The following is a 14,265-nucleotide window of genomic DNA, read 5'->3' as shown; positions in this document are numbered from 1 at the left end:
CAAAACTTATATCTTGGAAAGGTCAGACGAGAACGACGAGAAGGCAGAAGCTGGTGAACTTTCATTGTTCGGTACCAACTAACGTATAGATAATACGCAGCAACCAAAACTATAATATTCGATTGTTACCCCTATATACAAGAAAGATGATAAAAATAACGTATCAAATTTTAGACCAATTTCTCTATTACCATCCTTCTCTAAGATTTTCGAAAAAGTTGTTCTTGTTCTTGCTTATTCCTGGCTGAGATATTAGAATATCATGTGTTAAACGACCTCTTTTCTTAACTGCAACTTTCTCATGGAGAGACAGTTGTGAAAACTTAAGCTGTTGAAGTTCACTTACAGTCACAGAACTTATTTCTCGGGGATGCAAGGCCATGGTTAAAGTTTTCTGTTAAATAAAAGAACCGAAAAGAAATGAATCAAATAGAATAGCTGGAAGCAGGATAACAATCTACGTGTAATTCTACAATTAACTCACATTCAAGAATATGGTACACGGGTTTTAAGCACAACGCAGAGTAAAAAAAAAAAAATACCTTCCACCAGCACGCCAGGGTTGGAACCGGTCGGCACTGCGGTAACGACAGTGCTCTCTCTCCCTCACAGCCTCGCGTGCAGCTTCCTATGTGCGCATGAGCACAACAGACAACAGTCAACAAACACCTCGCCGCTGGAACTGGGAAGCGCACAGTTGCATACAAAGCTTTGGCTACTGACATTAAGCTTAAGGATTATATATTGTATTGTACAAGTATAAAGAAAGAATTAAAGAAAAAAGGACTCATTGTATAAATGTTATCGATAATATCAAGTGGAAATTGGGGGTGCTGCAGTTCCAGAGTGCCTATACGCGGGCCGCCCCTGCGAACCCAATTACACTATCCACACATCCCAAGCAGCAACAACAAACAGAGCACCAACCCAAACAGCAGACTTCTCAGAAGCAGAAGAAAGCACTGTCAGTGGTGACCGTGGTGACGGTGGTGACAATGACGACCATGACGACCGGCTATCCTGGCAAGCAGTCGGCGCGGAAGAGATAAGAAAAGAAGAGGCCCGAGAACCACAAAAGTACCAACAATGAAAAAGAATAAGCCGCAAGAAACAACCACCCAACTTAGATAACGATCAGTAATAATTTCGAAGCTCTGCGACACGCAGAAACCGAGGACAATACTAAACACAAAAGAAATGATCCAGCACAACCACTCTAATTTGTCCCAGGAATCAGAAACATGCAGCTACGAGTGAACAGGTAATTAACAAATTAAACTACGATTTAAAAGTAACCTACAGCGACGCAATAAAGGTAATAATAAACAAAGTGGATTATCAAAAAACAATAATAATAGACATAATAAAGAGAACAAAGTTTAATTCCACACATACCAACCTCAAGAACAACGTGCGTGCAGAGTGGTAATCAGAAGTTTACACTACTCGGTGCAGCAGGAATTGATGAGAGAAGATACTGTAACGTGTTTGCAATCCAGAAGAGTCACTGCTATGGAAACGCTGGAATAAACCGTTACAGAGGAGACAACAATTGCTCCATTGTAGTTCTAACAGGAGTCTCCATGGTTATAACAAAGGGTTCGTTGCCTAACAGCGGCCAAGGTTATAAAAGCCCAGCTTCGACGAGAAGTCTTCAGTCTCGGAATAGCCATCTTAGAAGTTAGTCGTGATCAAGCCTTCGGAGAAGAAAGTCTCGGATGAGCCAGCTAAGAAGCCAGTCGTGATCGAGCCATCTTGGAAGTCAGTCTTGGGATAACCGCCAGAAGAGATAGTCCAGCATCGCCGAGTTATTGTAAGCAGTGATTGTGACACTGCAAGTGAAAATGCCTGTAAAGTGTGTAAGTGAGCGAAGGAAATAAATTCGCTATATTGGGACAACGGCGTGAACTTATTTGTCGCGTTAAACCCATAACACGTGACAACTGGTGTCAGAAGTGGTTTACGAGCTTAAACACGCCTTGAACGAACGGAACACAAAATTAGAAACAGACACAGATTTCAGGTAGGAAGTGATTTAAGTGCGAAACGCCAATGCTGTGGATCCTGTTTAGTCAATCCTAAAGGTCGTGAACTATACCAAGCCATTTAAGAAACGCGACTAGAAATATTATCAACAGGTGAACCAAGTTATTGGCCAACAGATATTAACAAAGCTCCAGATCTACTAGGCTTCTTTATCTCTAAAGAGCTATCTCATAACTCCTTAGACATAAGACACAATCTAGAGATAGCATCGGATCACACAGCAATAATCACCTCCATCAGTACGTATATTAAATTCTCCAAAAACCTCTAAAATTGCACAGCAGCCAAAAAATTGGGAAGCATTCGGAACTCAAATCGAAGAAAAATTACGACTCAACATACCGCTCAAAACAGCGACAGATATCGAAGAGGCTATTGCAGAATTCACTAGCCTAATAAAAAAGACAGCATGGAGGCAACGTCAGACGACAAACCTCAAACTAAATATCTGGAATACCAATGGGAAGTCAAGGACCAAATTAAAGAAAAACGTAGGTGGCAGGTGAGTCGGCATCCCGAAGGTAAACGCAGGTCAAGGAAGCGGATAGGAAATTAAAAGACGAAATAAAAAGGATCAAAGAAGAAACATTCCGGACACACCTTCGAAGGTGGCAGCGGCAGCTGACACCGATTACTCACCCTGGAAAGCATACAAGCGATTAAAACAACCGACACAACGCATCCCACCAATTAGGACCGCGGAGCAGACCTGGACCGAAAGTGATAAAAGAAAAAGCGAACAGTTTTGCAGGACACTTAGAAAAGACATCCAAACCAAATGACCTGCCACAAAACTGTCCATATTCAGTGACAAATTTTTGTATGGCGTTGTAGCCCACCATACTTTTAGTTGTGATCTGGGTCCTGGTTGCAGTGCTCCAAAAGAACTAACTAGTCAGGACACTTTTTAGTTCTCTTTTGAGACTACTTAATTTAATCGCTTACATTAGTATTGTCGCGTGTTCGGGGTTCAGTGACGAATAATAACGGGTTATAGATTGGACTGTTGGATTAATTGACATTTTTTACAATCACTCTTAACCACAATCAATCATAGCGCTATCGCTAGTCTACTCATTTCACAAATCTCTAGGACATGCTCCATTCTCGTCCTTGTACTCTCAATTTAACTGTCAATTAAGCCAAAGTTATATTACGACCGACGGTCAGTCGGCCAGTCTGTCTTGGAATAAACACCCTCTGAGGCTTAAGACCAAATATTTATTGTCAGTTGCAGGCTTGTTGATGTGGGGCGTTCTCTCTGACGAGAGGACGGGCCTGCCAGGGTCAAAGTCAGTAGTAATAAGTCTGTTGTCAGTGTGTACAATTTACATTTTACATGTTATGAAATGTATGTACGACATATACAAGGCCTCTGTCAATCCAGGCTCAGCACAACAGATCATACCCTATCATTAGCAGCTCCTCCTGCAAGAGCAGTCTAGTCAGTTCAACGATAGTATGCTTGACCGCCGCCAAGTTTAAGCCTCTTATGTTTCCCGTGTCGGGGTTCGCCTTTTCCAGTGTTGTGAATATTTGCATTTTCATGATTTTATATGACTTCTGCTTGTTGCATGCATAATTTTGTTATATAATCATATACTATGTACTGTCTCAGAATAGAGACTACCCTTTTCGTCGCCTTCTACGACTCTCAGGGTCACGGTGGCGGTATTCGACTCCGCCTCGACACAACTCTCAATTTAAAGTCAAAGTCACATTGCCGCTAACGGTCAGTCAGTCAGTTAGTCTTGATATCGAGCCCCATCTGGGGCTCATGACCAGGTATTTATTACTGTTTCACAGTTACGGTCTTGATGGGTGGGGCGCCCTCTCTGACAAAAGGACGGGTCTGTCTTTTGTATATGCTGCTGGCTTGCCAGTGCAGGCTTTCTGCGGTCCGAGTCCCTTTGGACTCGCGACCACATTTTACTGTCTAAGATTTGAGACTCCCCTTTTCGTCGCCTCCTACGACTCGCAGGGTCACGGTGGAGGTGTTCGACTCCGCCTCTGCACGGGTTACAACAATTCTCAATTATTCTGGGAACCTCGTTATATAGCTTCGGGGAGGAACCAACAGAAAACACCGTTTTCCAGCAATGCCTCTATTGTTATAGAGGTGTGTTTACGTCGCCGTTGCGTAAAAACGGCATCTTTTCTATCGCTGCCTGCGTACTTGTTGCATCGAGAACATCGAGAATGTGTTTAACGAGTCTTTGGCCAGCAACGGGTCTACATACGTCACAATACGATAAGGGGCGGCATAACCTTGACCTTTGATAACACACCCAGACTGTCATTTGTCTGAGATGTAGACGTGGAGCTTCCGTTGCTAAAAGGTTCCGGGCCGGTGTTACCGTGGGTAAGTATATGACTGGTTTAAGGAATTTGTTCGTTGTCGGTGGACATGGTTTTTTGGATAATGTAGTTGGACAATGCTTATACTGGGTGCAGCTCTCAGCTTCAGCTTTTCTGATCATCTTTCGGAATTTATTTTGTTCGGTTTGCGATGTTTCGACCTCCTGTCCCGATTCCTTGTTGCTCGTTAGTATCAGCACGTGTATCATGAGGAAGATCGTTACAATATATGCTAAGGAGAACTATTTCACACGGAGGGGGCCAACTTCCCCATAATTCTTAATTGTAGTGCTTCACGTAGATTACACTGAAACACTTCTTAATCTTTGCACGGGGAAACAAACATGATTTGCCTAGGGCGAGCATGAATTATGAGCGTATGCATTCAAATTGCTCATGATTTCAGTTACACTTCTAACCTCTGTTTCGCACATTTTTTGTACGAAATACAAATAAATGTTACTGATACATAAAGTGAAATCATGTATGCAATTTATAAGGAATATTCATGCAGACGTGCACTACAAGATACTATTATAATTTACTGTGCTTGCTTCAGAGCAAAAGAATGTCAAGCTGATGTCCATCATCTCCCAGCTGTTACCTCTTCAGCGATAAATATTTAGTGTGATATAATTCTGACAGACAGTTTAGATATTTTAGATGTCATGTTATCCACAGGTTATAATTTAATGAATAACTCAGTATATTCATGCAGAAAATTAAGGAAAAGCTTCTTATGCATTATTTGCGTTGAGTTCATAGAATGAAAGCATTATGAGGAAGTATGTTTATCCATATTTAATCTCCAAAAATAGCTCACTGGATTTTGTTTAAGTTCAATATTTGGGGTCTGTGATAAAAGTGTTAAGGAAACTTTCATTTTGCTTTAGCTCAGTCAAATATTACTTTGCAGTTTAATTGTATGTTCAAAACTTAAATATTTTCACATTTCGGACTTCATACTGATAATTTGTCACAGTTCTTATAATGTTGGCATTTCAGTCACATTTTTTGTTGGCCTATTTTTCTTCTCATGGAAAATAAGATTGTAAAAGTATGCAGTGTGAACACATACCCTGCCGTGTGTATGCCCATTGTCTTGACTTATTGGCTTGCTCTTCAAGTTGTGACATTTTGTTGTGCCATGTTATGAAAATAAAAAAGATTGCTGAACTAAACAGATTTTGATGTTCCTAACATTCTCTGTACACTTACAGAATATGCATGTATAATGAATGACTCATCCACATTCAAGCCCAGACGCAAATGCCAAGGCATTCAGTTATTGTTCGAAAAATTCAGAAACGTTTTGACTCTACCACAAATTTTGTAACACACAAATCAGTTTTCACATATAGGTCTGTATAAGCTGTATAATTGTATTGTTAAATGTCATTTCATTTCTAAATATAATTGTTCATGATTTACAAAAGCTCTTACTGTTTACGATATATTTTTTAAAACTTTGAAGAACATCTGTTACTTTACAGTTATTGACTTTTTGGACATTAGCCATCATCCTGCTTTTCATTTAAAAACAAGTTTTGAAGATGGACTCTTGTCTCCATACTCAGATGAAAGCCTACTCAATAGAGTTGGTCCATACCTCCAGTCCAGAGATAAAAAACAGCACAATGGATAACATCCAGAAACCCAATAATTATATTAATATACCATTGTCACAAACTTTAGAACATGTGTTACTTTTTTGCACATGTACATATTTTGTGATCAGTTATGCTTTTATTGTCTGTGAAACTAGCATACAGATCATGTCTGAAGAGGGTTTTTTACAACAACAACCAGGATTTGCAACAAAGGCAATTCATGTAGGTCAGGAACCTGAAAGATGGAACTCAGGTGCTGTTGTTCCGCCCATCACTTTGTCAACCACATTCAAACAGGAAGCACCAGCTAAGGATAAGGTAGGCATTATCATTAAGAAATAATATTTTGCATTTCAGATCATACTATTCTACCAAGGAATTGTAAACCTTAATCTATTAATGCTTCATCACCACAATGTTTGTACAGCTGCACTATACATCATGTATTAACTACTACAAGTTTCAGCCCCATTTTTGGCCATTGTCAGATGCATACAACTTTTCTTACATTCACCCTTTTCTTTGGTCTGCTGTCCTGTCTACATTGGCCAGTGTTTACAGAGTGGGAGTGTTTATTTTAAGTTTTATGTTTATGTAATGCCTCTTTTGTATAAGGTGAATTAAGTGTTATATATTTTAAAACTATTAATGTATTAAATATGAAAATAAAATATTAAAACATTGAAGATTTTTACTATGAATAGACTGCCTCTATGGTCTGGTGGCTAGAGTTTCTGGCTACAGATCCAAGGTCTGGGTTTGATCATGGTGCTACCAGATTTTCTGAGAAGTAGTGGGTCTGGAACGGGGTCCACTCAGCCTTGTGAGGATAATTGAGAAGGTATCATAGCCCTATCATAGCTCATTTGATAGTGTACCTGTATTGTTTAACAGGGCTATGTATATGGAAGAAGTGGCAACCCATCCAGACATGTATTGGAAGCCTGTCTTGCATCTCTGGATGGTGCCAAATATGGATTGTGTTTTGCATCTGGATTAGGAGCAACTACAGCTATAGTTCATCTCCTAAATTCTGGTGATCATATTGTCTCTGTTGATGATCTTTATGGAGGTACATACCGCTATTTTAATAAGGTAAGTATCTATGGTTCTAGTCTAATTTCTCAGATCAGTGCTGGTATAATTTTATGGAAAAGTAGTATATGAATTGCATTTATTGTTCTGTTTTATATTGTCTTTATATCGTTTGGCACTGTACTTTTTACACTTTTATAGAGAATCACTGGTAAGTCTGAGTGAAGAATTCCTACTTTCTTCTGATGTGAAGAAATACATGTATGTTTGCAAAATAATAATCTTTCATTTCTTAACTAATAATTGTGGTCCGTATTTAATAACCCAGATCGCTAATGCTTATTGTCAGAACAGAACTGTGTATTGCACTTCATTAATCGGATGGAAAAAATTGCTTTAGTCCTAATTCATGGTGGCTAAATTATTTACTTCATAGTAAACAGGATAGTTATTTGTTATAATTTGAAAATTCGCACATTGAAAGAGTTAATGTAAATCAAACATTATTTTGTACTAAATTTCTGTGAAAATAGGCAGCAGCATGTATGAATGTGGAAACTACATTTGTTGATGCTTCTGAGTTCAGCAGTATTGAGAAAGCCATCAGGTCCAACACAAAGTTGGTGTGGTTAGAAAGTCCAACAAACCCACTGCTGAAGGTTATGGACATCAAGAAAATTGCTGAAATCACTCACAAGAAGGGCATTCTTCTAGCAGTGGATAATACATTCCTCACATCTTATTTTCAAGTAATTTTCCATTTTCATAAATGTAATATTTGCTTATATTGTTTCTAATACATGGAAGGAATAAACTCATTCTTTTAAGAAGCATAGCTTAATTATACATAGCATTAGATTATAAAATTAAATAACATGTTTTTGTATAATTTTTAAGCGTCCACTGAGCTTTGGAGCTGATCTTGTAGTTTATTCACTAACCAAATATATGAACGGACATTCAGATGTGATAATGGGTGCAGTTACTACTAACAATGAAGATGTCCACACCCGTCTTCGCTTCCTTCAGAATAGTAAGTTGGCTGTGTAATTATTTATTTTGTACTGATATGTAGCTTAGGAGTGAATAACCATATATCTGTTCATTTTTCCAAACAGAATATCTGTTATAAATATAGAATGTCCTTTTCAGCATCAGTTCTTGTTTCAGAATTCTTTTCCATGTAGTCTTAGAGTGAAGAGTGTCAAGGTTTCCCACTTCATTAAAGCAATTCTGTGAGGTGTGTTGCTGCAGTTATGGAAAGAAACTCAACAAATGACCTCTTCTTTCCTTCTGTCAGTGGATTTAAACACACTATATTAATCCTGATTAGTACATGCTTTCTGGTGATCTGACTTTAACTTAAAAAATTATACATTCTAATAAAATATGTAGGAGTTAGAATATTTATTTAATTACTGTGTATGCTATTTGAGTATGTACTTTTCAGGTGTTGTAAATATTGTAAAACTCCAACAGTGACTGTAGTTCAGATTTCATAAAGAATTGCAGTCTGCAGTTTTATGTCTTACAGTAGGATTTTGCAACAAAATTCTTGAAACATCTTCCAGCAACTAATGATAAGAATTATGTAGATGAGTTCACATACCCGTTGTTTTGAATTGTAGCACACTTCTGAATTCACCAGGGACTTCTTTGACTAGTCAGTCTCTTATCCCTAAATCACAGTGTGTTCTGTACCTTTAAAAGTATCAAGGTAAGCCCAAAGGCAACAGAGGTTAAATAATTCTATGGAGCAGAGTCCTTCAGAAGCTTATAGTCACTTAGTTGGTAAAGAAATTCCCTGCTGTTTATGGAACCAGAAGGTTCATTATCGTGTTAATGGGTGCTTGCCATTAGAACCCACCCAGAAGCAACCGACATGAGTTCAGTTCACTCTTACATTTCCTTAAAGATCCATTTTGATATTGTCCTCCTATTTACACATCTCCCAAGTGGTCTCTTGACTTCACATTTTCTGGTTAAAGTTCTTTGTTGTTCAAGCATCCTATTTCACATCCATATAAAACAAGAGATAAAATTATAATTTTTGTATAAATTTAGTCTTTTATGTTTAAAAGATTGGACATGGGAAGATAAAAAGATTTTAGGCTGAATGGTGGTAACAGTCATTATACAGGATGTTTCACGAGTTTAGGGCATAACTGCAGGAGGTGATTTGCTAGGTCTTTGTGATCAAAAAAGTTCCTATAAACATGTGTCCGATTTTGGACGGTTACGGAGTTATGACCGTTTTAAACTGAGAATAGAAGGTAACGATTACTGACAATAAATGGAACAAAATAATAAACCAACATGATACAGTTAAAGTATGAATGTAAAGTTAACTCGTGAAATTACCTTTAATTTGAATTGATTGGTGCTTAAAGCTGATTTTCGAAAATGCCACCGCCGGCCGCAACAGAAGCTGCCACTTGGTTGTGAACCACGCGGGCAGCACGTAGCAGATTCAGCTGACTGTTTCTTAGTGGTCAGCGGCGTCCAGAATGCGACCAAGCAAAGCATCTCGGTTCACACGAGGGCGTGTACGGGGATGAAAAAACGGTCATAACTCCATAACTGTCCAAAATCGGACACATGTTTATATGAACTTTTTTGATCACAAAGACCTAGGAAATCATCTCCTGCAGTTATGCCCTAAAGTTGTGAAACACCCCGTATAAATTCATTTTGGAGGATATTCTGCTTTGACCCACTTCCTGCTGTTTTACTATGACCTTCGTACTTTGCAGCTTTGGGAATTGTGCCATCTCCATTTGATTGCTACTTGGTAAATCGTAGTGTGAAGACTTTGCATATCCGCATGCGTGAACATATGAAGAATGGCCTAGAAGTGGCACTTTACTTGGAAAAACATCCACTGGTTGAGAAAGTTGTTCATCCAGGTATATATAACCTGCATAACAAAATACATTTAAGCATCAATGTGATAAAACTGAAAAGACCATACAAGTCTGTTTTTCATACACAGTCCCTTTTCCAGTTAAGTTTGTTCTCAATAAAATCCTCAACAAATTTATTCTATTTTATTTTTCAAACCAGCCTTCCCTTTGAATCACTTACATACTCTTGTGTGTGTGTGTGCCAAAATATAACAGATATCACTTTTCAAATATGAGAAACATTCAAGTCATGAAACTGAGTACCAAGATGACTTAAAATTATATCATCATCATCATCATCATCACTGGCATGACAGCCCTTTGTTGAGTCCTGGCCTTCCTCAGGATTGCTCGTCATTCTTCCAGTTCTTTACACTCAAAATTCTTATGTCCTGCCACACACATTCTTCCCATCTCAATCTTGGTCTTCCCACTTATTTCCTTCTGGTTTAGTATTAAGTATTTTCTTAATCGTTCTATTCTCGCTGGCACGTATTGTGTGTCCAGCCCATTCAAGCCTTCTTCACCTTTATAAATCCAGTAATGTCTGGTTCATTAAATAGTTTGTATAGCTCATGGCTATACCTCTTCCTCCATATTCCATTTTCTTCCACTGGTCCAAAGATATATCAGGATCTTCCTTTCAAATATACTTAACAGTCTTTCATCCGATCTTGACAGTGGCCAGGTCTCAGAGGCATAAAATAGCACTGATCTTATAAGTACTTTATACATCACAGTTTTGGTTTTCCTGGGTATTAGTTGGGATTTCAGATGTTTCCTAAGGCCAACGAGACATTTATTCCTCGTAAGTACATGCTCTTTTATTTCATCACTGATGTCATTTTTACAGTTAACTTCTGATCCAAGGTAAGTAAAACTTCATACAATCTCAAATTTATATGAGCCAATTTCAGTATATGCAGGTCCATTAGCACAGTCTTTCTTGTTTACCGGCATGTACTTTGTTTTATTTTGGTTAATTTGTAGATTTATCTTTTTTGCTGCTCTTTCCAAATTAAGAAAAGCCTCTTTCATAGATTTTTGTGTTCTACCAATTATATCAATATCATCTGCAAATGCCAAAATTTGAACTGACTTATAGAATATAGTTCCCCTTGTGTTGATGCCTGCATCTCTAACTACCTTCTCTAATGCTATATTGAACAAAAGGCAGGCTAGGGAATCCCGTTGTTGAACTCCATTTCTAGTTATTATAGGGCTGGACAACATATTTAAAATTATATAATCCACACAAATATTTGCAATAAAATACTATACTATACATTAAAATGAATGAAATAATTATTATCGAAAATCCTAAATGGTAACTCCATGGAAAAAATTCCTCGATATGCTGAGTCAAGAAATTTCTTGCCTTTCATGGAAGGTGAATGTTCAATACAGCAGGGCTTAGAAATATCACAGTATTTTTGCTTCATCGGTAAGTTACTTTGGTGTATGACTGTGAACTGTGTTTGTACTCATATTCCTTGATATTTGGAAATACAATTTTTAGAACAGACTGTGATATTCATATATAGAATATTAGTTAAATTCTTGTAAATTCTGTTTTGTGGAAATATTCAGCTTCCTTGTAGGATTTGAGGCTCTCATATCGGTGCTTATGAAGAGTTCTATCTTTTAGGACATAATGCTATGTAGTCTGCTGAAAGTTAACCAACGTTTAAGAGGAACAAGCCACCCCATCTTTGAAGTTGAAGAGTAAGCAAAACGAGACATGAGCATGAAGCAGATAGCATAGTCTGCTTCATGCTGGCTTTTTCTTTGGCTTAATCTTCAACCCTGAAGATAGAGGTAACATGTTCCTGTGAAACATCAGCTGAGTTCCATTCGACTGCATGGTGTTATGTTTCAGAAGGCAGAACTCTTCAATCATTCAGTTTCCTTAGTTTTGGGGATAACTCAGTCAGTATAGCACCAGGCTGGATGACTAGGTTTCAATTCTCAGCAGACGCAAGAGATCTGTCCCTTTTCCACAGCATTGAGATTGGCCAATGGGTCCAGGGGTAAAGTGGACGGGGCATGGAGTTGACCATCAACCTCCATCTGGTGCCAAGGTCAAGAATGACAGCGCTATACTTAAACTCCCCCATACATCTTCATGGCATGGTGCTTAATTAAGCACAGGGATGGCTTTAACTTACCTTACTTTTACAGTATAAAGGACATTTCCGTTACATCTCAAATTACAGAGGGTTATGTTATACTCGTAAGTATTTAATATTTATAGGTTTGCCTTCACATCCCCAGCATGAATTGGCAAAGAATCAGTGTTATGGACATAGTGGAATACTTTCATTCTACATCAGAGGTGGACTGAATGAATCATCTGCATTTTTGAAGGCGCTCAAAGTGTTCACACTTGCTGAAAGTCTCGGAGGATATGAGAGTCTTGCAGAGCTTCCGTATGTGTTTAGAATATGTAATAAGTAGTATAGAAGAATTCTGTTTTGTTTCTCAGGGGAGGATGCATTTTAAATTACTGATGTGGAGAAATGTATGTTATATTTTAAAACAAATATTCTCATAATTTGAACCTAATTTAAATGAATTTGAAATAAACAGCGCAATGATATTGTTAATCAGCTATTAAAATTCATGAACACTAACATCCTGCTACATTTATAGTTTTGGCACTGTTCTAATCCTCATACAAAGCACTACAGACCTTTTTTTTTATTAAATATGATTTCTGTTTTTAAATATTTCAGACTTCTTTTTCTCTACTTTTCAGCTCAGTGATGACCCATGCTTCTATACCTCGTGAAGAAAGGGAAAAAACTGGTGTCACAGATAATCTAGTGAGACTGTCAGTAGGACTGGAGTCATCAGAAGACCTCATAGCAGATTTAGACCAAGCTCTCAAGGCTGCTGTAAGTAAAGATGCGACAGTTCTGTTCACATGTAGCAGAATAAAAGTCAATATCATGGTTTTTATTTTTACCATTTTTATGGTAATTAATGTCTGGATGCACAAATCACAGCCTGAGTAAATGCTTACAACCTTTAAATTAATTTTTTCAAATGCTGTTCTAAAACTTGGTTTAATTGACTATAAAATGTAACCTACAAGCTTGTTTTCATCTAATCTTATACACATCTGTTCTATAATCAGTTACAAACTTGAACATTTCTTGTTCTAGGCAGACATAAACAGTGCTGACTAACAGGAGTCTCAGGAATGGTTGCCGATTTATACGGGAGTATGAAGAATAACCATGCATTTGTAATTGCATTTACAGAGTTGTTATATGAAATGTACTGATAATACCAAAATTAGAATGTGCATTTCCTTTTAAATATATAATTTTGGAGAATATTGAAGTGTGTTGCTTATTGAACTACTACTTAGACAGTTATACCATGGGTGGTACTTGGGTAATTATTATGTATTATGTGCTAATAAGACTGAATGATCAGTAGTAAAATTTATTATGCATTATGACTGACAAAAACTAATTCCTTGTGTCCCCTCCCCCAGGTATATAATCCTAAATACTATGATTATTGTAAGGAAGACTAGAAGGACTATATTACAATACCTATAATAAGGCTCAATAAACCTAGTACTCGAATAATAATTACATGCTCCTTATGTATTCAGTGCTTGTTGGCTGGATCAGGGGATTCAAATCTCATGCTATTATAATGCTCATGGCCAGATTTCACCTTGAGGGTGATAATATTTATGCTGAAAACAATGCGATGCTAGGCCCGCTGAACCCAAGCATGTGCTATCATAATAATGCAATACACAGATGGTAAATGTTAAACATAAGGCTCCTTTTCCGATTATGTTTCATCTCTATAGTGTAATCAAAAACTGCAATCAAGACAAACCTGCAGTAATAGTAATTTAAACAAACAGTATACTCTGTGAGCACTTGCTTGTGCCGGTTCCACGTGGAGTTTCTTATTTTTCTTCTATACATTCCTCCAAAATGTCGGTTAACACAATATCTACACGGCGTGACATCCCAGAGGACTGCTTTCTTCATAGTCACCGCCGTGAAAAATTCAAATCTTACATAAAGAGCATACAATTCATTAACTTTACAATAAAGTACCAAGAGTCTTATAGGCTGCGCCATAGCTCAAGCAGTTAGTCGCTGGCTTCCCACCACAGCGGCCTTGGTTCGATCCCGGGTCTGGTCAAGTGGGATTTGTGGTGGACAGAGTGGCGCTGGGGCAGGTTTTCTCCGAGTACTTCGGTTTCCCCTGCCAATCTTCATTCCACCAATTGCTCCACAGTCACCCTCACCTATCATCTGGGGCTGGTACAATAGGCC

General features: G+C 38.0%; 1 protein-coding gene across 2 annotated transcripts; it reads left to right on the top strand.

The window, feature by feature from the left end:
• Positions 1–4,270: 4,270 nt before the first annotated feature.
• LOC111868437 (cystathionine gamma-lyase) lies at positions 4,271–13,295 on the top strand. Of its 2 annotated transcripts, none has more exons than XM_023859059.2 (9): positions 4,271–4,408; positions 6,170–6,332; positions 6,909–7,109; positions 7,583–7,798; positions 7,947–8,082; positions 9,803–9,955; positions 12,207–12,381; positions 12,711–12,849; positions 13,124–13,295. In XM_023859059.2, exons 2-9 carry the CDS (start codon positions 6,180–6,182, stop codon positions 13,127–13,129), a joined length of 1,179 nt encoding a protein of 392 aa, XP_023714827.1. In that variant the 5' UTR covers positions 4,271–4,408; positions 6,170–6,179; the 3' UTR covers positions 13,130–13,295. The 2 variants fall into 2 exon arrangements, with proteins under 2 accessions (XP_023714827.1, XP_023714826.1); XM_023859058.2 differs by having other exon boundaries at positions 4,274–4,408; positions 13,120–13,295.
• The last annotated feature ends 970 nt before the right edge of the window (positions 13,296–14,265 follow it).

Source organism: Cryptotermes secundus, unplaced genomic scaffold (assembly GCF_002891405.2).
Source record: "Cryptotermes secundus unplaced genomic scaffold, Csec_1.0 scaffold106, whole genome shotgun sequence".
Lineage (NCBI taxonomy): Eukaryota > Metazoa > Arthropoda > Insecta > Blattodea > Kalotermitidae > Cryptotermes > Cryptotermes secundus.
Note: the sequence above shows the minus strand (reverse complement) of the source record. Positions and strands in the feature narration are given on the sequence as shown.